Here is a 27,916-nt window from a genome sequence, read left to right as displayed (position 1 = left end):
ATTTTTACCCCAGACTTTATGGTGTTCTCGTTTTTCACACGCCAAACATGAAATGTCATGTTTTCTGTAATTTTTACTTTATTTTTATTTTAATAATTGAAGCTTCAGTGCCACTAGCAGCAGGATTTCTTGGGGAATGGTGTTGTAGGACTTGTCTGTCTTCTAACCTTGCTTTAACACTAACTTTAGCAGATGATTTTAGGTTTACTTGCAGTAAATCTGTGCTTAATATATGGTTTAGATATGATTCTGTTTGTCTCGCTGTCCTCTTAATTATTGCAGTTTGCTGGAGAGGTTTCTTTCCTTTTTTTTTTAAGTAAGAGAAAAAGAAAAATGCAACTTGACTCCCTCCTTGTCACGATCAGAGCGAGATCGTCGTCATTACTCCTCTAATAACAAGTCAGCTTTGTCTACCAAAGGAATATTTGTTACAATGGTTGTGTAGTTCTCTTTAATGTAATCATCATGATAAAGACTGACATCTTTCAAGGGGAACAAAAACAAGAATGTTTTTGGCAAAAGTACGGTTGGTCTTCCTAACTTTTATGTTGCTCAAAGTCAAAACAAATCACCTTCTCCATCAACACCTCTGTTTCTCTTCTGCTAAACGAAAGCAACGGTAACAGTAACTATTTTTAAAAATATAACAGTCCCCTCTCTTTGCTGATTTCCCTTTAAGGGAGAATGACTGTGCCTTTTGCCAGAAAGCTGCTGTTGCTTTTCCCCTTTTTAATTGTTGTTGTTGTTCCTCTCCAGAGCTCAGGGTGTGATTGTGTAGTGCAATATCTGAGAGATGCCCCGTGCTTCACACCTTCATGTTTGTAGCTAGGGAGCGATCAGAAGCTTGGATGGATGGCTTTCGGTGTTTTCACCTGAAGTAAAAAATAGCCAATGACTGCCCAAGATCCTGGGAAAACATGCTATGTTAGAAAAAATAAACAGGGCTACCGCATATTTCTGTTGCTTCATGGCTGATATTTGCAGGAATCGAGATAATGCAAGAGAAAATCCCCATGTACCTCAGGGGTCTTTTAATCTTTAACATCTACTCCAGAAATGCCCCCACTCACCCCCCCAAATCCATGTTTTATTTTTTTAATGTCCAGTAGATGAATGTCATGTGTTCTCAATACTGTTCATCCCGTTTTGTTTTGTTTTTTTAACTCAGCACTGTAAACATTCCAGTTTAACCCATCATCCCTTCTACAGTCAACGAAAACCACCTTTGAAAATCTGTCATTGTGTTTGCATCCCTTTCAGCATCTAAATTATATTAAATATATATCAACTGTATATTTGACCCATTTTTTAAAATAAACCCAACCAAAAAAAAAAACAAAATGGTGTGGTTAGTTTGTGTATCTGATGTTTGTCTTTGTTCATCACAAAGAACAAAGTTGGCAAATGCGACATGGTGGCATTTCTGTTTTACAGCTGTAAGATACAGAGATTACAGTGACTACACTCACCTGACACTTTGTTGGGTACATCTGTTCACATGGCAACAACCAAGTGCATTTAGACATGGTCAAGATGACCTGTTCAAACGCCAAATGAAAATCAAAAGAAAGGTGATTCTTAGTGCAGCAGATAACTTAAGATTACAAGGAAATGGTTCACAGATGGATGCCCAAAGTTGGTACATACATTCTTTTATAATCACTTTCTTGATAAAACTCAAGATGGTAGTCATTTTCATGATGGTTGTTGACAAAGGCAAAAAAGTATATTTTGTTAGATAAGTAGATCTGAGTTTTCTGTGAACTACTTTACTTTAGCCCAGTAATTTATAAAACACTTTTTGGTAGCTCCGACCTTGCACTGTAAACTCCACCCCCTGAGATTTTTTCAGTGTTTTTGGACACATGCAAACCCACATGGATACATTATGGGTTATTCACAATAAACAGGATTTTAAAAAAAATATTTTTTTTTACATTAAACAAAGAAAAACCCAATATTATAAAAAAGCAGTTTAACACTTGCACTTATGTATTTTCCTTGCTCAAAATCAAATCCAGTCATTTTATTGCTAAGATTGCACTCAAAGAGTGAAATGGACAACTTTTTCCATTTACTATTCAATGCACAGTACAGTGGAAAACTCTTGAGTCATCACTCATTTGATTCACTTATTTACTTGAATAGATGAAAAATAGTAATGAAAATGCAGTTCGACACCCATTTTCAAAGCAAATACAAATGAGGGGTGGCTCAGGACTTTTGCACAGTACTGTACCCTACTACTGGAATGCCATGTAAAGACCTGAAGCTTTGTAAATCTAACGTCCACTTGCCATGCTGTGTTATCAGCGTTCTTGAGACTGAATAAATACAGTTAGCGTTCAGAGATACAGTGGCTTGCAAAAGTATTCGGCCCCCTTGAACTTTTCCACATGTTTGTCACATTACAGCCACAAACATGAATCAATTTATTGGAATTCCACAGTGAAAGCCAATACAAAGTGGTGTACACGTGAGAAGTGGAACAAAATCATACATGATTCCAAACATTTTTTACAAATAAATAACTGAAAAGTGGGGTGTGCGTAATTATTCAGCCCCCTGAGTCAATACTTTGTAGAACCACCTTTTGCTGCAATTACAGCTGCCAGTCTTTTAGGGTATGTCTCTACCAGCTTTGCACATCTAGAGACTGAAATCTTGCCCATTCTTCTTTGCAAAACAGCTCCAGCTCAGTCAGATTAGATGGACAGCGTTTGTGAACAGCAGTTTTCAGATCTTGCCACAGATTCTCGATTGGATTTAGATCTGGACTTTGACTGGGCCATTCTAACACATGGATATGTTTTGTTTTAAACCATTCCATTGTTGCCCTGGCTTTATGTTTAGGGTCGTTGTCCTGCTGGAAGGTGAACCTCCGCCCCAGTCTCAAGTCTTTTGCAGACTCCAAGAGGTTTTCTTCCAAGATTGCCCTGTATTTGGCTCCATCCATCTTCCCATCAACTCTGACCAGCTTCCCTGTCCCTGCTGAAGAGAAGCACCCCCAGAGCATGATGCTGCCACCACCATATTTGACAGTGGGGATGGTGTGTTCAGAGTGATGTGCAGTGTTAGTTTTCCGCCACACATAGCGTTTTGCATTTTGGCCAAAAAGTTCCATTTTGGTCTCATCTGACCAGAGCACCTTCTTCCACATGTTTGCTGTGTCCCCCACATGGCTTGTGGCAAACTGCAAACGGACTTCTTATGGTTTTCTGTTAACAATGGCTTTCTTCTTGCCACTCTTCCATAAAGGCCAACTTTGTGCAGTGCACGACTAATAGTTGTCCTATGGACAGATTCCCCCACCTGAGCTGTAGATCTCTGCAGCTCGTCCAGAGTCACCATGGGCCTCTTGGCTGCATTTCTGATCAGCGCTCTCCTTGTTCGGCCTGTGAGTTTAGGTGGACGGCCTTGTCTTGGTAGGTTTACAGTTGTGCCATACTCCTTCCATTTCTGAATGATCGCTTGAACAGTGCTCCGTGGGATGTTCAAGGCTTGGGAAATCTTTTTGTAGCCTAAGCCTGCTTTAAATTTCTCAATAACTTTATCCCTGACCTGTCTGGTGTGTTCTTTGGACTTCATGGTGTTGTTGCTCCCAATATTCTCTTAGACAACCTCTGAGGCCGTCACAGAGCAGCTGTATTTGTACTGACATTAGATTACACACAGGTGCACTCTATTTAGTCATTAGCACTCATCAGGCAATGTCTATGGGCAACTGACTGCACTCAGACCAAAGGGGGCTGAATAATTACGCACACCCCACTTTGCAGTTATTTATTTGTAAAAAAATGTTTGGAATCATGTATGATTTTCGTTCCACTTCTCACGTGTACACCACTTTGTATGGTCTTTCACGTGGAATTCCAATAAAATTGATTCATGTTTGTGGCTGTAATGTGACAAAATGTGGGAAAGTTCAAGGGGCCGAATACTTTTGCAAGCCACTGTAAAAAGCTAGAACACAAGAGTGCACGTTCACAGTAACGACACACCAACAGTACAAGCAAACCACAAGAAGCAGTTCAGTTTTTAAAACTTTTTTATTGTTTTTAAATTTTTTTGCTCATTTTTTAAATTATTTATATTATCTACAAAGTAAAAGTTTTAACTTAAAAGTTACATAAGGGTCGGGTGAGAAGTGGGATCTGATCACCTCAGCCGTTATAATTTCATAAATAACACTTTCTCCTGTCCTCTCGGCTGCCAACATGAGTTTATTTCACAGAAAGTTTCTCGTCATGTTTCGTTTTTAGTTTGGTTAGAAACGTGTCGTGTAGTCTGGAAATAAATGCAGCACATAGCAGCAGCAATAAACAGTAGGATTAATACTGTCTAAAGGTTGGAAGATTCTTTTCATAACAAGGTGCGGACAAAAATTACGAGTTCCAGTTGAATTTTCTTCTTCACACTCGCTGATTGTTTACTCTCTTTCACTTCTTACTTGGCAAGCTGACTTAAGTTGCAATTTGGGACCCCTGAAAGTGTGTGTAGATGTAGGTATAACTATCTGTGTTTGCAGATCTGTATGTGTATGCGTGTGTGCTTGTGTGTGGGGGGCCTGAATAGGAGCAGTCTTGTCTGTTAAAACTCTAGCTCGTTAAAACATGTCACTGCATCAACCTGTTAACATTCTCTTATTGCCTGGTCAGGGAGGGAGGGAGGGAGGAGGGAGGGAAGAGAAAAGCTGATGTGAAGCATGTCTGGTGAGGATGAGGGAAGAGAGGAGAGGGTGGGCTCTCTCATCCTCTTCATCGCCTGGTTATGAAGGCTCTGGTTGAGAAGCGCGGCGCAGAGCGGGTCCCTCAGCTCGCTGACGCATCTACAGCTGCTGCTGATGATGAGGTTGCACTGCAGGGATGACAGAAAGTTTCTTTGTAACACGTTAGACAGCTTTACAAAACACAAACTATAGTTTTAATTACACTCAAATAACAAACCAGTAATTCTCCTCCAATCATCTAAATCTGCACCTAAAGACGGAGTTTTCCCTGGTTTAACCTGAGGAAAATTAAATATCTGATAAAAAATAAATAAGTGTGTTTCTTCTGAAATTACCATTACCGGTACTCAAAATCTCACCCCGATCATGTGTCCCAAGCTGAATCTTTTTAAAGACCTATCTTTAAATAACTGATGGTTCTGCAAAGCCCACAGTATGACTCGACCATCTGCATGGCTCTTATTGTGTGTATCGAATAGAGGACAGATGTTTTCCTTACAAAACACAATCTGAAAGTCACCAGTTCACCTTCGACCAGTGTTTAAATGCAGTTAGCTCAGAGCTGGTTAGTTATTAGCCCCTCAGTGGATGCACCTTTACCACCTTTACATCTTTCAGCCTTTTATGACTCAGGGGTGAAATGTGTTTCTTGTACTGACTGGACACTTGTTACTTTGTCCCAAAGAATATGACAATATGTTAAAATCTTCTGACCAGTGACTGCTGACCTATGTGTCAGCAGTGTCCACGCACATATTTGCCTGCTGGGAATAATACAAAAATCACCTCTTTATGGTCATTTTTAACTGAATCAGATGAAAGGTGTAACATGTGCACAACTTTTATTTATTGCTTTATTTCCCAGGGGATAAATTCTCATCTGAATCAATTCCTACACAGGACAAATTTTACACGCCAAGTTTATGATTTGGGTCAAATACAGCAGCTGCCACTTCTTTCAAAGCTACCTTTTCTTGGCCTCTGTGTTCGCGGGAGTCGCCACACAGAAATCTTACTTCCTATTAAAATTCATTATTTTGAGCTGACTGTAACAAAAAAACAGAAAAAACAATTTGTGTCCATGAACATGACTGACTACATTGCTGTTCTCCATGGCACCGACACTTGGGTGTCCACGCCTCCCCTGCCTGCACAGGGAGTGACGACAGAACCTCATCAGACTTTCATGGCTGAGGGATAATAACTGTCCAAAGAATTAAAAAAATAAAATTATGTGTGATTGCCCCAGCTAACTGCCATTATATCTATTAATGACACTCACCCCACATGCAAAAAGAATTGAAGTCTAAATATTTCAACCATTGCCATGAAGAGTACTGACTTATTGCCTCAGTTTGCACAAAGGTGTAAAGAGGAGCTAGTAATGTAAAAGAACGTTAGAGAAGGAAAACAACACAGTCTCTTTATAGAGGAAGGAAAATAATAAAAATACCTTGTGGATGTGCCAGGTAGGAGAAATGTGTGGTTGAGGAAACAGGGATGGGGTTAAGGGCAGTCTGGGGCATAGGTGGCTGTGGACCAGCTGGAGGACCCTGGGTAGCCATGAGCATCATTGGGGGATGGGTGGGTGCCGGGTGGTGGGATGGCACAATACCAGACTGCATATGGGCCTGGGAGCGAGAGAAAGAGCACAAGTGTGAGTGAGTGCGCCAGAGTGAGAACAAAAGTGTGACAGTGAGAGATCAACAGAAGGACAAAAGCCAGACTGGGTAAAACGATGAATCAGATGAGTTTCAGTGACACAGCGTTTCACGGCTCCGCCTGTCTGTTACCGACAGGAGCAGCAGCTCTGAACAGACACCGCATGATTCTGAATGTTTTTTTTCCCTTTCTTCAGCAGCCTGTTTACGTAAAGGTGGGGCTCAGAGACAAACGCACATACAGCATGTGACTTCAGCTAAGACAATAACACGAGGTTACAGTTTACTTTTCAAGTTTGACTTGGAAACGGCAACGTTTGTTTTCCATGTGCAATGAAAACTTCCTGTAAAATGAAACGGTGCGAGTACTTTAACACCTGTAGAACAAACAGAAAATAAAAGAGCACTTTCACTGTGGTCGACCCTTGACACATAAAAGTCTCCTTAATGTACGAGGAAGGAAGAGCCAGGACAACATAGGACAGGACAATAGCACAATGATTACCTTGAAAGTCTTGCTTTTAAGGCTTATACATGCCCAGACAAAATCTGAAACGGATCCACCACTAGAAGAAAAAGTTTAGCTTCCTTTAGCCAAACACAAGGTTTATAATATCTCTACTGTACTGAGACAGGGGTATGAAATCCTGCCAATCACAATCCTAGGGCTTTGGAAAGCTGCTCCACTCAAGTAGCATCATACAATTTACAGTTAAAAATATCCATATCTCATATTTGGCCTTGGTGGAGGCCCTCAGTAGAGACAGATTGATGTATCTCAATGGCAATATTAGCTAATTGGCAGTCTATTGGTATCTGTATTTATAATGGTCAATAGATGAAGTAAAGTTGATGTGTGAAACACTCTTCAGCCAGACAGATTGCAGAGTGGCCTCTGGTGTACAATTCTGAGCAGAGCACAAACAGGTAAATAACTACACATAATGTAACAATGCTAAGGAAACCCATTTGTTTCATGTATCTAGGGGGAACCACCCCCCCCCCAAAAAAAACCTCAACTCTCAATAGGTCTATTTAAAGAATTCCTTCATAGACTCAATGGGGCCAAACTGCTATGGGTATCCAAGAATATCTCTGAATTGCGTGGTTAGGTTGTCTTCTTATCAGGAAATAATGTTTCTTTTCCTCTGTACCCCACAGCTTACCGTGAGAATGACAGCGCTACATCCCAACTTGATCATACTGCCAACAAAATGTCTACCTCATTTAAAGGGATTAATAAAAGCCAAATATGACCCATTCATAAACTCAAACACCTACTGGAATGGATCCCAGACCTTTCTCACACCCACAGTTAAGTCCAGCACAGGAAACACTGCCAATCTGATTGCCTGGCTTGAGCCACTGTGGTCGCTGTTGAGCACGTTCACAGCAGGCTGTGACCAACCTGCTGCACGTGCGCCATGTGGTTGGGGTTGTAGCCATGCTGGACCTGCTGTGGGTGGATATACACAGCCTGCTGAGCAGAAGGGAAAGATGCCTGTGGGGACTGAGGGTTTGGCCCTGGGGTCATCGAAGGTGGCGTGGGTGCCAAGGCCGAATACATCTGCTGCTGTGGAGGCTGGTTAGCCAGGTGGAGGGCCTGGGCTGCTGCTGCTGCTGCTGCTACAACAAAAATCATAAACACATGTATACATTACCATAATGCTCCACTTGAAAAAAATCCAGCTCCATGGGAGGAGGGGGTAATTACTACCGCCAACCTTAGGGCACTCACCTGCTGCTGCCTGTGGGTGCTGTGGGTGCTGGACTGGGCTGGCAGCTGGATGGCTAGGAGGGCCTCCATGTTGTGGTCCACCCTGCTGTGCCTGGCCTGTAGGCGTGGCAGAGGGCTGAGGGTGCTGCGGGTGAGGGTGCAAGGTGGCACTAGGGTGGGGGTACTGCTGAGGCATTGGCCCTGGAGACACTGAAACAGCAGTCGGCGTTAGTAATAGTGAAAAGCATTAAAAATCACACCCCGTGCATTGGCCGCACACGTACCATACATGGTGTGTGTCTGCTCTGGGTACTGTGTAGTAGAGGAAGAGACGAGACTGGGCTGGCCATGCGTGGGAGGCGCCATCATCCTGGCACTGCCCTGCATCACTGGACTGAACACATGCTGTGCCTGAAAGAGGCAAAAAGGAAGCCAAAAAACTGAGGAAAGCCTCTATCAACTCCTGCCGTCACAGTTTTGGTAACTGAGTGCCAATTTAGAGAGCCAACATTTGTTCAGAGGCTGCACATGAAATATGGACATAAACACTTTTTTGTGCTTCTGATGCATCTGTTCAGAGAAAGGAAGCTTATTTCTTTCTTGGTTTATACTGTTTTGTAATCATTAGTTAGCCGACTTGCATTTCTTAACACCAGCTCAATTTGTAAGCGCTGTGATGAAACTGAAAGAGAGAAAAAAATGGCTTCTATGGTCTCACTCTGTGGTTCTGGCATATCACATGAACTGTGGTCTGATAAAATCTACAGTAATGCATTCTATGTTCATAGGTTGCATAAAACATTCTCACAAGCTGTCATTTAAAGAGCCTGTGTGTGAGATCATGTTTGTCTGTCTCATCCCAAAGCTGGCCATCTTCACTCAATTTAATTGGCACTGACGATCAAAGTGACATAAGGTTCATTATTTTTGGGGCATCAATGATTATGTGCGTACGATGTGTGTTCGATATGTCCTGAAAAATGCTTCCTTAAAGAATTATGTATTTAAGAGGCCAAATCCTTTCATGACTGTGTTAAAGAAAAATGCAACATTCATGAGGTTTAACTTATTTTCTTACATTTATTTACCTATTTTACATTTCACAACTTAACAGTCATTGTGGTATTGGCATCAAGCCTCAGATATCTTTTTGTCAATACCATCTACTATTCATTAGTAATCAACATAAAAAAATATAAGTGTGCGCTTTGAGTAGGCTCTGCTCCAAAAAGTGCTTGAGCCTAGCTGTTTGTATTACTGAGGATTTTCCAGGATTTTTTAAGTCACTGCAGTAAAAGCTGCAGTTTTTCCAATGACAGCCTGTAGCAAACAGGTAGTAACTCTTCAGGTATAAGAAGCAGGAGTACACTTTGAGCTCAATAAATCAGAGGTGATAAAAAAAACCAAAACCAAAAAAAACTGGCATGACATTGGCACCCCATCAAACTGCTAAAGACCACCAGCATCTGTCAGCCAAATCACCGACAAGTGAACAGCTGCGGGAGATAAAAACTGCCAGTTCTAATTGATGGTACCAGAGAAACTTTAATGGTTACATACGAGTCTTAATAGACGAGCCTGTTCAATCTATCCTTCCTCAATGAGCTGCTAAAGGCTGTATAGTTGTGATACTGCTGGTGCCAGAGTAAATCATACCTGTGACTGGTAGTGAGGCATCTGCTGGACGAGCTGCTGACTGGTGAACTGCTGTGGGCTGCAGGTGAAGTACTGCGCTGAGTAAGCCGGGCTCGGTGCTACAATCGGTGGCCCTGCTGCTGTGGCTGGGTGCATCATGGTGGGTGTGCCTGGCGGATGGTGCTGGTCTGACCTCTGCTGGGGCATGTTGGGTACTAGAGATTTATGTTAAGAGATGGGCAAGATGGAGAATAAGTTCAACATCCCATATCATACATATATATACACACCAACTCTAGAGGCTTTGGTGAGAGAGAAGGGTCATTGGCTATGAAAGACACTAGTAAAGTCTATATGTGAGGGGGAGAAAAAAAAAAAACACAAGCAACTGATCATATTATGAGCCATATTTAAACTTACTGAAAGATAATAAAGATTGGCCAGATCAGAAATTAAAAACAAAATCCTGAAGCCTCTCTCTTGTAAAAGCAAACTACAAAAATACTTGCACAACAGCATTTCTGTACTTGCGTAATAATTGCAGGTCGGTAAGCGTGTGTGGTAAAACAACATATACAACATCAGTGGTTTTTGGTGTCCCGCGTAGTGAGAAGAATATACAACATACTTTAAATGATTGTATGGCGATTGCTGTTGTTGCACGTTTGATTTTGTGTGGGCAAAGCAGCTCAACCCCCCACATGAATAATCAACGTAATTAATCAACCAATCCATCACACTTCATGTAAGACTGGGGAATTATTTTCAGCCTTCATTATTCTCAGCTCCTCATCATGATATTGAGTGACTGGTAATATTTCAGATTGCAGGCTCCTGCGTGGTGTGCTTCTGCAGGAAGCCCTCTCTTTGTTTTTTACCCCATTAGGAATTTATTTACTCCACCAACAAGACATTTTAATTCAACCGTTTTGTAAAAAAATGCCACAACAATGCTACATTGTAAACAATGTTTGGGCTGACTCTGAAAACAAGCTTATTATCACATACTGTCCAAATAGCTGGTTAAAAATATTTATGTATTCACATGGTTTGTAAATATTGTTCACCAAGTTGAAAAAAAGATTATGTGGGAGGGAAATGAGAGAAAGAAAGCGGTGGTTATTCTCACCTTTACCTGGTCTGTAGGGTTTAGATTGGCTCACTGTCATAGGCATCTGAACCTGGTACATGGGAGACTGGAGAGAGGTGAGGAACGAGGAAAGGGAAAAACAAAAAATAAAAAACATGTTTATACTCAATTTTCTGTGAGATTTCCAACAAGATTATAAAACAGACAGTCTGAGGATAAACATGGGTGCATCTGTGCTCATTTGTCTGGGAACCTTAATAACAATCTGGCTGCAGATAAACGTTTCATCTTCTTTTTGTCTAACACAAACAGCTTACTAGAATGTAAGAGCTTGTGGGAGTCATCGCTTACCTGGGGCCACATGCACTTTCTACACCTGACTATCATGAGCCAAAAAGGTGTTTTTACAGCATTCATAATACTGTTTTTTCAGTTCCTGAACTCATTAACATCGTCCACCATGCATTTGTGTTACAAACACCCCTTCAGCAAAAACAAGCTAGCTTAAACTCATTTTAGCTTGCAGCCATTTGTTTGGAAAACAGATGGAACAAAGGGAAATGAGCACAGTTTTAAGTCCATCTGAAGAATTGCAATAAGAAGTTGGCAAACCAACATCTGATGATATTAATTCAACAAGCAAGCAAAACATCCCAGTACTTAATGGGCTTAAAAAATAAAATAAAAATAATACAAAAAAAAGTTTTTAAAAATAGAAATCTTAGAAAAATTCACAAACCTTCCATATTATGCTTTTCTAATGGAGCGAGAGAGAGAGAGAGGGGAGGAGGAGGGGGAGAAAAGGGAAGAAGAACCACTTTTTAGTTGTTATCGTTTGCACGTGTCTGATGTTGGATCACCAAGTTTTTCTTAAAGCAACATAAGAAATGTATTGATCACAGCTACATATATGCAACATCAAAATTATATCTATACTAAACTTCTAAAAAAAAAAAAAAAAAGCTTTGACTAAACATTTCTAAGCTTGTTATGCAACTAATCACCTAAACATTTCTCAGTTCATTCTGTAAGAAAACCATGTAACTAACACCTTCTCAAAAGAAGACAGGGAACAACATGTCATGGGGAGGGGGACCTTTTTCCCCCCTAATGCTTCTTCTGCTACATGGAGGGAAAAAGTTTACAATGAAACAAATGACAACAAATGTGAGCTTTGTCCTTAAAAACATAAACTACACTGAGAAAATAATGATGGCAGGCATGAATCAAAGAAAAGGAAAGAAAATTACCACGTGAGGACAAACATAGACATGTTAGTCACTGTTGTTAGGGGTTGGTCTGAATGAACCCTGCATTTCATACCAACACAGTGTGATGCTCTGGGTGATTTGCACTGAATAAAAATGAATATCTCCATAATGTACATTTCAGTATGCAGGTGTGTATCTCACCTGAACTCCAGGGCTGACTGGCGTCAGCGGATACATCTGGGGGAAGCAGACTGTCTGGCCATAAACAGTCGGAGGTTGCTGGACCACGATGGAGGGGCTGGGCTGGCCTTGAGGCCGGGGAGGCGTTGGGGTGTTGGCTGGTTTGGGCTGAGGGAAAATACAAAGAAAAACAAAAGCATATAGAGACATAAATAAATTAAATACCAGACCTAGTTTTTGGTTTCCAAATGTTTTAAGCTTGGCAGAAGTGGGTTATAACTTACCTGTGTATTAAACCTGGGTTTGAACTCATTAGCATTTGGGTTCAGGGTTGATTTTCTCACTTGACTGCAGAGAGAGAACAAATAGAGAAAAGGAATGAAAAGGAAGAATTTGTTTCTGAAGCTACTTAAACTTCATTAAATTGTGTTTCTTTAAATTAATAAATATTTATCATTAAATAATTTGTTGTTGGTTTTGGACAGTAATAAATCCCTACTGTGCATTATAGTAAACTGACTACAGACCACACAAAATGCAATAAAGTCATTTTTGGTTTTCTCGTGGAATGGGTCTCCTGTCCACTCACTCCTGCACTGCTTCTTTTTTCTCCTCCTTCTCTTCATGCTTGGGTCCGCTGAACGTTGAGGTGGCCGTCGTCTGAACTCCTTGTGACGTCACATCAAGCCCTGGCCTCTTCTGGTCAGTAGCAGAGGGAGACTGAGACATTGCAGCGGGGCTGCCAGGCTTACTGGTGTTTGTGGTGGTAGTCGGTGGAGCATGGGTACCACTAGGTGTGCCAGCAGCAATTACTACAACACCATCTTCAGTGGCCTCCCTCCCCACTGTGGAGGCTTTGTCCAGGGGAAGATCTTTAGGTTTGTCTGCAGGGTCTCTAGCAGACTTGGTCATCACTGGTTCACAGGGAGGGTCTGGGTTGGAACTAGACTGCAACTGGCAGAGGGACAGAGGAAAGATGAGTGGAAGAGGGGCACAACCTCTGCTAAAGCCTCACAAACATGAGATGAGATCAGTCATATCTTAGCAATTTGTATGTCATATAAATTCAAGATATACTTACCCTAAAATCTACACTAAATTTCTTTAAATTATCTATTTGTTTTCTGTGGTCTGATGGTATAGAAGGCGGTCCTGCAAAGTGAATGGAGAGAAATAAATGCAGATTCTGGAACTATCAATTTTTAAAAGACATTGTTACATTACGACTACTAAAGAAAGGAACAGATGAGAAACCCTCGTACTCATGTTTAAAATTGTATTGCTTCTCAACATTCTGAGGTTAAAAAGAACAAGTTAATGCAAATTTCTAGTGTTTACCAACCTTTACAAACTTGTCTTGTAAAACTAGGTGAACTTTCCAAAGGCTTGATGTTCTCCTTGTTTGTAGGAGATGTTTGTCTAGTCTCCTGGGCACGACATTCTTTTGCTAAACATACAAAAAAAGAACGTTTACTTACTCCCATCAAAATGATTTAATGATAGCTTTTTCTGATTGTAGCACTTATTTATTCATTATAAAAACCAACAGACATGTGTTTTCATATCACTATTCATACTCAGTCCTTTGTTAAACTTCAGCTTACCATCTCCTGATGAAGAAGTGACTATGCTGGGGGCAGGGCTAGCTGCAGTAGGAGAGGAAGCTGATGTTGGAGTAGTAACAGTTTCCACAGGAGCTGTACCTGTCTGAGGTGATGGGAGGGAAGAGGAGCCAGCTGAAGCTCCACCCATACTATTCTGTCGGGGGGAGCGAGGTCTGTGAGCTGAGAAGGGGAGAAGAATTTGGTGTTCACAACACATTCAGGTTAAATAACAAACAATAACAGGTGCTTTGAAATATGCCCTCCAGTGGCATTAAACTAAAATCTCTGCAAAGGGATAAAAATACTGGACTAGTAGGTTCACCATTGGGATGCATTTAAAAATCCTATGTTGCCTTGTTCTCAAGTTACATTGCATTCACAAGCTTTGGTGTCCACACTACCTGCCCACCCAGCAGGGTGACAATATCCCATCAGCCTTTTATGGCTGAGGGGTACAAACTATTCAGATTAATAGTCTACCTCCGCTAACCACTGAGGACCATGTCCCTCCAGAGGAAGAGCTGCTCCTGGTTTGTGGAGTCACTATGGACTCTCCAGGGGGATTATGGGAAATTAAGTCCACTCCTTGGGGTACTCCACTGGTCCGACAGGGTGGCACTCTGTGAGCACGAGGCGTCCGCTGAGATTTTGGAGACATCCTTGGTGGACCTAGAGATGTATAAAGACAGAGGCAAATGGATAGAAGCTGGTAAACACACAGTGACAGCAAAGTGAACATGTGTTTCCTAGCATCCCTCTGCTAATTGTTTTTTGTTTTTTAACTCACCAGTGCCTCACAAAAACTTTCAAAAACTCAAGTCTACATGCTGATAAATATCACACCAAACAGTAAGGTTATTTGTTGCATGCATGCTAGTGGAGAAATTACAGATGATCCTGTAAAGTGATCAAACACCACATCACAACCAAGCAAAGTGAGAGATGAGAAATGGGAAAGCAAAGGCCAAAAAGTGAGATGAACAGTGGCCTACAGTAACAGCATATTAAAAAAATAATGAGAGGCCAAACACTAGTTAACAATTTTTCTATTCAAGTAAAAATAATTGACGTCAAGAGATTAAGCCTCACTACCAGTTTTTTGGGGGCTTTTTTTGGAGGGACTCTGGAAATTGACGGATCACATTTCTGGTCAACAGTTCGTATCCCAATGGAGTGGAATACAGAGAAGACTTTTAAAAACTGCATGTGAAACTTAACTGGTATTACAACCACTTATCGAATTTGTCAATTCAAATATCTCTGAGCATCTTTCTCATGCCTCAAACATCAAGCCTTTTTTTTTTTTTTTTAAATTAGAATATCATCGTGCACCTTCTTTTGAATGATCTACCAGAGAAGTTGATAAATTGGTGCCTTAAGTGTTACCACACCCAAAGCATGGCACACATTGGTGCACCCACATGCCAAGGTGAAACTGCCTGATGTACTGACAGAGAATCAGAGTTTTTCAAATCTGATCCCAACTCAGTCTGACCAAGCAATTTCTCCTATTTCTGCTGTTCCACACTAGACCTGGGCAAACTTATTTTTCAAATAAAACTGATCGCCATCAACTTTGAAATATTTCACATTTCTTTGTGACTTAAATCCCTCCACCTTCAACTCGTGTTTTTTGCCCAGGTCTACTCCACAGAGATGTGGGTACCTTCTGAAGACATGCGTTTGGCCAGAGCGGAGGCTGGCGATGTGGGCCCATGGTGGGAAAAGGAGGATGAAGAGGAGGGATAAGAGAGGTGGGATGAATGAGAGGAAGGTCTGGAAGGTCGAGAGGGGGGCCTGGAAGGTGGCCTGGTGGGCGTGGTTGCCCGATGAGGCAGGGAGGAGGGACCGGACTGGTAACGAGAAGGGGGACGGGAGGAAGGAGATGGACAGGGTGAGGGCCAATGGGATGAACCTAAAAGAGGCAAGGACAAATGATCAAGGATGACACAAGCTATAGTGCAGGGGAAACAAAGGTATAGTGGGGACAGAAAGAAGAGAGAAATTTAATTTAAAAAAAAAAAAGACAAGGGATGGGGAAACAGGAAAAAAATTGCTTAAATAAAAATAAACTAACAAGATAACACAAGAATAACCCAAACACTTTGCCACTGCAAAAGAACTTATTTCGAGTCGTGGTTTGATCACAACAGTGACTCACTCATCCACTCCTTTACTCTCACAAAGACTGTGTTTGATTTGCAGCAAGTAACAGCAGATTTGTAGGTGACATATTAAATATACCTCCATTAACCACCCTCTGGTCAGATCCAGAACTGGGACTGTAGTCGTGTGGTCCTGGTCGAGGAGTGGGGGGTCCAGCTGAGCTCTGACCAAGACGAGGTGAATTCTGACGCCCTGGCCCCCATGACATTGCCTCCCTGTTTCTCTGACCAGGAGGAATGTACTTGTTCTCTCTACAAACATACAAACAGACTTAACTCAGCTAAACATATACACAAGGCAATAATAAAGATGAGCAATTAATTCTATACTTTATTCCATTCCAGTAAGTGGTCATTAGCTAAAATGAGCTTATTTTTTAATTTTAATTACCAGTTATAGGAAGTATTTGTTATAGGAACATTTGCTGTCTACTTGTCTAGTAGGCTTAAATATTCCTCCCAAAGAACATGAAAAGGGGCAATAGAGTTCTACATGCAGCACAAGTAGCATTAGAAAAAAACCGACAGAAAACAAACTCCAAAGATTTTTTTTTAAAAAGGCACTAACAGCAGTAGTAGTAGGCCCTGTTCAAAATTTTTAACACTCAGTTTAGAAGTTCTTTGTGTATTATGACTTTGTGTTCTTCACTGCCAGTGCAAAGCCAAATGAGCAAGAGAAGCAGAAACTAAAGCAACAGTTTTATTTCAGTGCCCCCTGGTGACAGCACACAGCTACAACACAGATGATTGTATGCAAAGCTCAGCAGTATCCTTTTTCCAGCTCCTCTTAAATTCTTATAACAATAAATTGTGAATAATGCGAGTTCTAACAACTCCACAGAATGCATCAAGAGGCAATAAAAATTGAAAATCGTTCAAATATGTTTACGAACACAATTACATTTACATAATTGCAAAGTGTACACAAAATGTATTCACAGAAACACGTAGTATTTTTGTAAAAACTCATATCCTGGCACCACCTGCCAAGTGTGTGAGTCTCCCTTTCCCCTCGCACAACAGCAGTGAATTTCTCCTCGTCAGTCCGTTCATCATTCTCCAGAGCAACGCGGGCCTTGTACGTGGCACTAGCCTCGATCTCCTCTGCCAGCTGGGCAGCACGCGCCTCCCTCTTCAAGAACTCTTCTGAGTTGTCCCTCTCTAAAGGTACCCTGGGAAATAAATTCAGGTTAGACAAGGAGTAACATGGGACAGCATGGTTCTAAGTCTTTAATTTTATAATAAAACCAGATTAAAGAGTGAACGTTTGTTTACTGTCAGAGATTCAAAATTAAACATATCTAGTATGACAAGTATACAAACAAATACATGGAGAACATGAAGAAGCTTACGTATATGTGGACAGGCTGCTGTCATATGTGGACAAGACTCCATATTTCTCCTCATTGTACTTGAACATGTCATTGGGATCCCACCCATTAGACTGATGTGAAAACAGTAGCAGAGACAGAATTTGACAATCAGCATGTGAACAAATTTAAATGCTCTGGATCACATGAAACAAACTCTCTGTTTCGGTTGAATATATAGCAAGTTTAGCACCAGCCTGTTTCTGGTGTCTGATACTTTTCTCACCACATCAGTATCCAGAGACTCGAGGCTATCAGAGTTGTGGGTCTCTCCTCCATCCCAGGGCTCAAGATCTTTTTCTTTATGCTCGCCATTGATCCGGCCAGTCACTGCTGCATCTGTGAAGTTGTCTGAACCATGAAGAAAAGAATGTATATATTTATGTACTGCATGATACCACACACACGCATGCACGCACGCAGGCTCCACTCTCACTGCTTAGAAAACAAAGTGCTCATCATGCTTCAAGAGCCTCTGAGAGAGTTCTTACAGCAAACGTCTATATGGAGAGTTTGACGGTTCAGAAAGACACACCGAGTTACATCCAAACACAGGTTCAACAGGATTTTGTGGGGGGGGGGCTTCCTTTACAAAAACAAAAAAGCAATTTTCTTGAGCTGGCATTGGTGAGTCTGGAAGTGTGGGCAAGACTTGTGAATAAAGGGAGAGTCCTGAATCACTGTCAGAGTATGTAGCATAATGTCTCTAGGTGCTACAGTATTTTCAGATGGCTAACTTTTATCAAAAATTAAATCCAGCTACGAGCAGTGTCTACAATGCTTGACTTGCACCCTATTTATTAAGAATCACCATAGCAACATCTTGAAAGGGAGCACATTAATTAAACAATTTACTTTGGGCTAATTGCGGTTTCAGGATGTTCATTATTTTTATGTAAATGTATGGAATACATTGACTCAACAAAGTCATAAACAGACAGATCTGCTCAAAGAAAACCCCCAATTATAATTGAATTGAAATTCTAATCTCATGTTAGCCCAAGTCTGCTCTCACATTTGCAGATCTGGCACCAGTGAACTATGTGCTCAAAGCATACCAGCCACCTGGAGTTGCTTATCTCACACATCATAACTCATTTCACAATACAAAAGGCATTTAAGCGTTTCAGGCACAGAGCAAGTTCAGAAACATTAGACTGACACCATACGGGCAGTTGGGCCAATAGACCTGGTTTATATTTCCAGTGTTTGCTGGAGTGCTTTGTGCACACTGTCCACCAAAGGAATTATACAAAGTAAGAATTTTTTTTAAATCAAACGTGAGAATAGTGAGAGGTAAGCAAACATGCATTTAGACTGCAGTTAATTACATGACCTCAAAGCATTTCAGTGCCAAACAAAATTAAACTTCTCCTAATAACCTTTTAAAAACAATGCTCAGAAAACAAATGATGTAAGAGAGCCCAATATGACTTTTGAATCAGTTGCTTTCAATGGAATCACATTAATGTTGCTGATAATCTACCATTTAAGTGTGGCATGACTCGACCAAGGCCAAGAAAGGTTTAAAAAACAAACAAACAAACTGATGTTTAGGAAAAATCCTATAAAAGATAAACTAAACAAAAGCAATAAACATTACCTTCTTCTTATACAAGTCACTGCTTCATCGTTGCCACTTCTTGTTGTTTATTTCCCCCCATCCTATTTTCTCTGGTTTTCACAATTTCTGTGATTTTTTATTTTATTTTAATACAAAGCACTTTGTAACCTTATTAACACAAATAGAGTTTATATTAGTATAAAAGAAATTACCCAAATGTATCCCATAGGCTGTATCAAAAGTTAAAACTGGATAATATTTAAAGACTCCAAAAATCAGCTTGAATGATTTTGAGGGAATAATTCTTCCACCGAAAGCAACATGCAGTCTGAAGACGCAGTAAAAATATAAAGCAACACTGATCAGCAATACATATCTCATTTTTAGTTTTTGGGTGTATGAGAGCAGTGATCCTAAAACTTTGAGAATCATACTGGAATCAAAATGCAGTAACAATACATACAGCAAAAAAAAAAAAAAAAAAAAAAGAAAGATCATCATGCCCAAATGTTCATAAACGTTACATTTCTAATTTAATATCTAATTTAACAGGTCTAATATAAGAGCACAGTACATATTTTTAAGAGCATACAAAGATGTGCAAAAGGAGAAAACAGCCATAGATTACCTGTGTCTGAGGAGACTAGACCATTGGAAAGGAGAGACACACAGATGACAGATAGTCAGAAGAATGACTGACAGATAAAATGACTGGCGATCACACCAACAGTTAAATTCATACCAGACATATTTATGATATGGTTCACCTAGATATAAGTTGTAAAGGTACTCAATTCTAACAATCTGAGCTTGGGTCAAGCCATGTCTAGTGCACTCCTCACATCCCATGATTTCAACTGATCACTTATTGAGCATTTCTTTAAAAAAATAAAATAAAGGGGCAAGCAGACAAACATGGGTACTTTTGACATTTTATCTTTCTGTGTAAATTTCACTCACTTCACAAGTTGTTAAAGTGAAGTGGCATCATTGTAGTGCCATAGTTTCAAATCATGAAGCAAAACCCCTCACACCTTCATGCCTGTATATTTTCAGACAACAAAACTCTCCTGCAGAGTCAATTATCGTCCAAAGCAGAATCATATGGGTGCACATGAATTACATGAAGCAGGCTCCTTCAGCCTTTATTGAGTGTCCTTGTTGCACTAGAGCAACCTTTGGACCAATCGATAGATCAAATTAGACTTCAATGACTGGCCACTCTGAGCAGACACACAAGACTTAACTCACAGAAAAGCCTCTGCAACATCAAGATAGAGAAGACTGAGAAGGGTAATACATTGTATGTATGCAAAGATGGGAATTCACTGACATACGTTTATATTTTCGTATGTGTAAATGGACAGTGTGACAAACTCACCCAGTTAACATTGTCCATAGGTTTTCAATATGCGCATGATAACATCTCCAGTTTCAATAACTAAAAAAAAAATCTTTGCCAAAAAATAAAAATATGACCACACTACCTTTCCTGGCGAAATTTAGGTCCACATCTTTAAAGTTCACAACTACGACATCAGAAGCCTTGAAAATGATGCTCTCTACAATATCTTCTTTCCTGGGCCCTGTGCTCGGTTCTGTACTCTTTCGGTGGGCTGCATCCAACACCAGGTCACACTGAGGGAGAAAAATATCATTTGAAACACAGAGGGCCAAAAAAAAAAAAAAAAAAACTATCTGCAAAAGACACAAGAAACTATGGACACAGGAGACTGGGACAATGCACTCTTTCATGCCCATCACACTCCACAGTAGCTAGAGAAACAAAACAGCTATAAACAATCTTAAGAACAACCCTAAAACTAAAACATACTGAGAAATCTCAAGAGATCTGTTTTAAGCATCACAAGAAAGATATGTGGTGTATGGTTATGAATTAAAGATCTGGAAAATTGTAGCAGGCTTCCTTTAACTATTAGTCAAATAAATCACTCATCACTCTTATCAAATAAACTACTTTGTGTAATCCTGGCATCAGCATACTAGCATAGATCTGAATTAGAGGAAAACCTCAAATTTACTTATGATTATTACTTTTGGGAAATAATTCAGCCTAAAAGGGAAGGTAAATGCTCAAATATCAGAAAAACCACCTTAGGGGTGAAACTAGTACCAAGTGTTAGCAAGACTCCATCACATTTAACCCTAATCATATTCAGCTAGTGAGAAAGTAACAGATTTCCCTCCATATTGGCACAATAAAGAATACCACATTATGCATGAGCCTTACCTCTGGGCCATAGGTCTTAAATACTCCCTCATAGATGGCTCCATTTTTCACTTTAAGCTCACACTTGGTCCCCTACAATTAAAGAGGCTTGTCGTTATATACGGTATGTGCCTTTCAGTACAAATTTTAACTTACATGTTCAAAAATATAAGTTCAGAAACCCATTTTTCTGCAAGGCAAACCATTGATTGATCAGTCACTCGTTTCCTTTTATGCAACCAGCTGTCTCTACAACAGGCTTTGTTTAGTGCTGTATAAACAATTTGAAGAAACAGCATGTGGTAAAACAGACTGCAGTAAATAATGTTCTTACTAACTCACTTAGAGTAAGCATGATTCACATGGCTACTTCATCCAAGGAATTTTGCAACTATGCATATTCTTATAATCATTACACACAGAAAAAAAAGGAACAAGGTAGGCACACAGTAAACGTACCACCACTGAAGTCAAGACATGGACCATCCTCATATTTGCATATACACCATTGAAAATGACCTAAAGAAAAGATACAATTAATTTTGATGCTCCCATTTTGAGCACAAAAAAGATGCCAAATAATGTCTCATCACTGTGGAATACCAATACACTTGTTCCATTCTTAATGCAATTAAAAAGGCGATATCTGGATTTATGCTTTCTCTGGCATTAAAATGCTTTAAAAACAGGAAACCAAGAAAAAGAAATGTTAAAGCATTGTGAGGGTTTTTCCTGCATAAGATAAATTCTGGTGCCCACCAATGACATGCCTCAAGAGGAAAAAAACACCATCACTATGTTCAAAAATCTGTATTTTTTTTTTTTTAAGTTTTTTAAAATACTCAAGCTTGAAGGTATTTTTGTTTCTCAAATGTATATGAAAAATAACAGGTTACTCACTGCTGCTGGACCTTTGCCACTGTGTCTCCCCCTGAGGGACAGAAAAAAAAAATCGCATTTTGATTAAATTGTTGTCAAACTCACCATCAACTGTAAAAAATAAAATATTTAAGGACTTGATTTAGCACATGCTCTGATATGTGCAACTCACTAAGAGAAATCATAAGAGGCAGTGATTAAGATGATACAGAAGTGCACTTGAAGTTAATCAATACAAGCTATATAATTTGCTTTAACCTTAACCTCATTTCTAAAATATACTTTCACAGCATACTGCAAGTATCTGCATATTACAATCACTTGTAGCAAACTACAGAGAACCAGGTTTAAGAATATATGAGGGTCTTATAATGATGCTTTACTGAGATTATGACTGAAGAGGACATGTGAAATGTTTGCAGCTGCAGACATGAAAATGAAATCACTTTGGTTTTATAAGTATAAGATTTATTACCATCACTATCGATTTCAGCTGTGGAGACATCACCACAACCATCAACACAGCCCTCTTACTTGATCAATTGTTTAAATTGTGGACATTGACTTCATATTTAAGATCGACAGAATTGCTCTTGCAGATCACATTTCCAATGTGCAATGTAAATTCTGAAATTTCCCCAGTGTCTCCAAAACATTATGCTTATAATAATGATGTTTGTGATGCAATCTAGCCAAACACTCAGCAGCTAAGAGTTTTCCCAGGCATGTCCTAAAATGCACCTTGTTCAGCAGCTGGCACATAACCAACCATTCAACGTAAGCAATGGCCACTAACCCCTATATTATATCCGTTGCAGTAAATCAGCCCTAAGCTTTCTAAAACACACTTAGCCATGCCATTTTGAGCTGTAATGTGCAGGTTTTGTGAGCATGGTTATAAACTGGACCAATATTCATTTATAGCATCTTCACGATGAATCCTACGCAGTGAAAGGGGAGTGCTGTCCTAGTGACCGGTGAACAGCAGCCTGACCACCAAAAATCACAGCATGCATGCTGTTCATGCACTGACAGTGTGCTTTATCTTCATCTTGGGACGACGTGTACAGAGAAAGTCATGCCTCAAGGACACTATTTCTCACGAACAGCAATGGCAACGTCAAGGTTGAAAGCCAGTCGGTCTGTAATTCCCCCTTCTCCTCCTCCACCTCACCCCCGTTTCCACACCCGCCCCTTTCTTCTGAGCGCCCACACGCTTTATATCCATTTCCTGGCAACCCCGTTGCAGCAATGTTGCGGTAACGTACCAAGCTACATGGCAGCCAAAAGACAACAAATGCCGTTGCGTGTCCCCCATTAGCCAACGGTTACAAAACTGAAATGCAAGTATAGGCTGTCAATTGGCTAATTAACGCTAGCTGACTTGGCTTCAAGCTTAGAGTAAACTGATACCAGCAACTTGGCAAGCAGCGTCACTAGTACTACACTCATGTGAGGAAAGATAAATGTCCACCCGAACATGTATTTATGGAAAATCAACCTCGTGGTGGCATGTTTGATTTAACGTGCCAGAGAAGATAATGTCACGTCGAAAGTTGCAACAGCACTGGACCAAGCAGACAGGCAGGCCTCGCTAGCTGAACTGCACAACTGGCTGACCAACACGTCGCAAGGCCCGCACAACGTTCACAAACACGCACTAGTTTTGGACCACTTAACGGCAATGTCATCTCTTACAACCGCTACCGTTTGGCAGTGACTATGGCCAAATATCGAAAACGTGTCAAACCAACCCTCCTTGCTGTGTTTTTGCTTCGCTATGTTAACGTTCTAATTTCACATACCTGCCCAGATTCTGTCTTCCCCCGCCGCTTCCTCCGGCACCGGAGGCGGCGGCGGCACCGGCGGTGCTACCCCCGCCGGGCTTGCTGCGATTTCCACCGGCCTTCATTGACATGGTGATCCCATAAAAGACAGCGTCTTTAACAGACCAGTTTCACGCCGCAATTTCTTGACGATGAGACGGTGTGCGGTACCTCACTAACGTTGGGCAATCCGAAGACCTAGCTTAGCCAGCAGGCTAAAGTCAACGTGCCTGTTCAGGAGGATGCTTTGCTAAGCAGCTAGCCTGGCTAACAGTTGCTAGCTAAATTAGCGACCTGTACAATTCCTGTTAAAACTGAAAAAAAAAATATTTAAAAAAAGACAACACGCTCTAGTAACTTTTCCGAAATGAACATGTGTGTTACACCTCTTGTCAATTTGTTATATAATTATTATCTCAAAATCGGGTTTGCAGCTATCTCGGATTCTTTCCGTTGCTAACAGCGAAAAGACCAAAACAGCCTGAAAGGGGGACAAAAACAGCGGAGGGATATGAGAGGCGTGACGGCTCGCAACACTTCACTCTATATTTTTATACGCTGTGTTATTTGAAAACTATTGATCTTGTAAACAGATGAACATGACCATCTTTAACGTAAAAACCCAATGCAGACATTTGTGTTAAAAGAGACACAGTTACATCATGGCACTATTTTCAGGAAGTCCATGAATTTTCAATTACTATGTAGTGTCATCCACGTGAGCCGGCGAACTCACTACTAACATACACACAAACACACACACACGGCGGGTGTGGACATAGTGATGGCTAGTATCCACTGAAGCATGAAGGTTTCCAATTAGCAGGATTGGAGGGTCACTTTGAGATAGTCCCATTTTTCGTTAATAACTGGTGTAACTTCCACAATCTTGATATGACAAGACAGCTGTACAAAGAGGATTCCAGTCTAGTAAACTAAACTAAAACAAAGTAAGGATAAAAAAAAAGTTTCATCAAATAAAAAACAAAGTAAAATAAAATAAATAAATGAACCTAGAAAACTAACTAGCAGGGCTAAGGGGTGTGTCACAACTCTGTTGCTTGTGAAGCTCGCACACAAGAATTTCACTCGCATGTGCTGTACCAATGTACCTGCACATGTGATGTGACAATAAAAGTGATTTGATTTGATTTGATTTGAGAAGAGGGGCATTGGGTGGCACCAATCCCCCTAAGATCTTATGTAACAAGTCTAAATACTTTTTCCCACTTTGCAAAACATTTATACAGTGCGTGATTGTGCTTAAATTCTTGTGCAGCATCACTTTATACAAAACAAATCTGCAATAGGAACCAGGGCTGCACATGAGCCTGAAAATTGTCTTTTCTTGCCCATTTCTATACCTTTAAATTTTTATTTTATTTCATTTTCCCACAATGTCAAATATGGTAGAGACAATGTTGTTGCATGGCCAGGTATGGGCTGCCAGTGGAACTGAGTCAGACAAATAGTGCAAGACTGACTGGAATGTAAATGGATAATGACCCAAAGCTTACTGCAAAGGCAACCTAAAAGTTTCTCACAGCAAGAAATGTGATATTCTTCAGTGGCCAAGTTGGTCACCTGATTTCAATCTAACAGAGCATGCTTTTCACTTACTCAAGGGCAGAGCGACACAAACAAGGAGCAACTGGAGGTGGCTACACTAATGTTTTTCATTTAAAATTTCCACAGTCAAATATTAAATATATTATTGAGAAAAGTTCAAAGGTTTGACCTGTTGGTCTAACATAATGAGTCACTGCATGAAGAAATATCAGGACTTTCTGTTCTATAATAATCAAAATATATTACTTCACAATTTATATGGAACTGAAACATATGTAAAGACCAACAATAAGAGATAAACATAGTCCTTTAAGTAGGTATTGATGGATACATTTGCCACTTTAATATTGTAGCATGTGGATTAAATGAGATTCATAAATATTTATGTCATGTAAATTATTCAAATGGTATTAATATTGAAGCTATTATTGAAGATGTTATCCTGAACAAAGTGTATGCCTATCAAGTGCTATTTAGTGCTATTTTTCTGTTGTCTTCCTCTTTTGGATTTATTATGGTTGGCAAACATCTTTCAGCTGCATTACTACAATCTGAGCTGGACTGTGGCCCAAAGGTCTGCCATCTAACCATTCTCAAAAAAAGAAAAAGGGAGAATTGCAATGACCAGTATGACCTTTCCTTAATCTTGTCATAACACTTTAGTCTTTCCCATTTTGTCCTCCACAATGTGCGCCCAACTGATGGTTTAGTTAAAACAAGCAAATAAATAAAAACCCCACCCCAAAGCCCTGCTGTGATTACTTTGTTCCATATATTCTTCTTCATCTACCCGACACAGCAAAGAACCCACAGACAAACACATTTGGTGAATTGTAAATAGAATGATTCAGTGCTGCGCAATACTCTGATGCTGTACTTGCTCTGGGATGGATTCTCTGGTATGATGTTTCTTATCTTGACTGGACAAGTTATAATCTTACAAGATAACTTGTGCACACTAAATAAAAGCCCATAAGTGCCTAACACCATCAAATGCATGTGATGGTGATAACTCTACTTATCAAGTTTTATTTTCACCTTGGGTGGTCATAAAATAAAATTCCTTCTTCTCTTGTGCATAACTCTGTCAGTGCGCCCCAGGGTGGCTGTGGCTACAATGTAGCTTGCCATCACCAGTGTGTGATAGTGTGTGTGAATGGGTGGATGACTGGATATGTAAAGCGCTTTGGGGTCCTTAGGGACTAGAAAAGCGCTATATAAATACAGGCCATTTACCATAACTTGAGCACTAACAAAAGGACTGTATAGTATAGTATATGTGGTGCAGCAAGAAATTTCCACCTATTTACGTGCTTGAGCAGCACAGATTTCACTGTATGACATTCTGAGGTGAGAAGAAAACATAATTAGCTGGGTTTTCTGACACTGTTACATATAGCGTTGTAGTAAATTATATATACAATGTGATGTGTCGACACATAACAGCCATCTTAGCAAAGAACCAATTTTAAATTATACCTTTGGGGACTTTGTTATTAGCAGCCTTTCACAAAAATGCATAATTTGTCCCCATTTCTTTTGTTGAATCTCCGAAAAATGCCAAAGAAGGTGATTACCAAAGACAGATAAGCTGGAAATGTGGCAAATCTCAGTATGGTGTGCATATTGAGGAAACTGGACAGGGGAAGGACAAAAGAAAAAGCAACCGGCTTAAAGAACTGTTTGCAGCTGATGAACAGTATCTGAAAATCATGTCCTTGAGAAATATGGGGGGAAATGCAGCAAAGATCTGACACAGAACACCTGAGATTTATCTGGTCCTTCAGAGATGCATTTGGTCTGCTGAGCCCTCACCAGAAATGGTCTCAGTTAAAGGGTGCCTGTCAAGAAGAGAAACAGGGAGAAAGGACTCATGTATCAAGAACTAGATGTAAACTAAGTGGCAACAGGTCTGATGGAATGATTAGTGTAAATTTGACATTTTTGGTTCAAATTGTCACGAATATGTACAGAGGAGGTCAGGAGAAAGGTACAACAGTGAGTATCTACAGCCATCTGTAAAACACGCTTGAGGCTCTGTTATGGTTTGAGACTGCATTTCCGCATTTCAGTGATGTTTGGGATCTTATGGAAATTCATGGAATTATGAATCCAGAAAAGTACCATTAGCATGACAGTGATCCCAAACACATTTCCAATGCATTTAAAGCATTGATGGATCCTCAGGTGTCAATATTATTGAAGCAGTGAGGGATCATCTTGAAAAAGAACAGAACAAAAGGCAGCCAACATCCAAAGAAGAGCTTTGACTGTGTTTCATGAAGCCTGAAGAACTATTCTTGAAGACTACTTAAAGAAATTACAATAAAGTTTGTGTAAAGTTTGTGTCAGGCTGTGTTAAAGAATAAAGACAATCATACCAAATGCTCCCTCCCCCAAATCATTTATTGTTACATTTATTGTTATTTATTACAATTGTTTAGTGAATTGTATTATCCTGCCCCAAAATGAGTCGTTGGTGGGTG

General features: G+C 40.2%; 1 protein-coding gene across 12 annotated transcripts; it reads right to left on the bottom strand.

The window, feature by feature from the left end:
- Positions 1 to 3,914: 3,914 nt before the first annotated feature.
- atxn2 (ataxin 2) lies at positions 3,915 to 24,426 on the bottom strand. 12 transcript variants are annotated; one of them, XM_042219512.1, is made up of 26 exons: positions 23,841 to 24,426; positions 22,057 to 22,087; positions 21,616 to 21,675; positions 21,178 to 21,249; positions 20,414 to 20,564; positions 19,555 to 19,569; positions 17,589 to 17,713; positions 17,345 to 17,436; positions 16,976 to 17,164; positions 16,072 to 16,244; positions 15,494 to 15,742; positions 14,308 to 14,496; positions 13,828 to 14,007; positions 13,566 to 13,670; positions 13,305 to 13,375; positions 12,813 to 13,177; positions 12,508 to 12,571; positions 12,245 to 12,391; positions 11,572 to 11,589; positions 10,878 to 10,938; positions 9,764 to 9,957; positions 8,392 to 8,518; positions 8,129 to 8,317; positions 7,799 to 8,016; positions 6,183 to 6,360; positions 3,915 to 4,857 (listed from the first exon to the last, which is right to left on the bottom strand). In XM_042219512.1, exons 1-26 carry the CDS (start codon positions 23,951 to 23,953, stop codon positions 4,829 to 4,831), a joined length of 3,405 nt encoding a protein of 1,134 aa, XP_042075446.1. In that variant the 5' UTR covers positions 23,954 to 24,426; the 3' UTR covers positions 3,915 to 4,828. The 12 variants fall into 12 exon arrangements, with proteins under 12 accessions (XP_042075446.1, XP_005919133.1, XP_042075445.1 ...); XM_005919071.3 differs by having other exon boundaries at positions 10,872 to 10,938; positions 23,841 to 24,425; XM_042219511.1 differs by having other exon boundaries at positions 7,799 to 8,013; positions 10,872 to 10,938; positions 23,841 to 24,425.
- Positions 24,427 to 27,916: the final 3,490 nt, after the last annotated feature.

The sequence above is a fragment of the Haplochromis burtoni genome, unplaced genomic scaffold (genome assembly GCF_018398535.1).
Source record: "Haplochromis burtoni strain Fernald_Lab_line unplaced genomic scaffold, NCSU_Asbu1 Contig_34, whole genome shotgun sequence".
NCBI classification, from domain to species: domain Eukaryota; kingdom Metazoa; phylum Chordata; class Actinopteri; order Cichliformes; family Cichlidae; genus Haplochromis; species Haplochromis burtoni.
Note: the sequence above shows the minus strand (reverse complement) of the source record. Positions and strands in the feature narration are given on the sequence as shown.

Excerpts from the sequence above, each read along its gene's own strand:
- atxn2 (XM_005919071.3), bottom strand. The coding sequence starts at position 23,953 with ATGTCAATGAAGGCCGGTGGAAATCGCAGCAAGCCCGGCGGGGGTAGC. Across the intron at positions 17,165-17,344 it reads AGCAGCCTGTCCACATATAC|GGTACCTTTAGAGAGGGACA; the intron begins GTAAGCTTCTTC and ends TTTATTTCCCAG. Across the intron at positions 13,178-13,304 it reads AATTTAGTGTAGATTTTAGG|TTGCAGTCTAGTTCCAACCC; the intron begins GTAAGTATATCT and ends TCCCTCTGCCAG.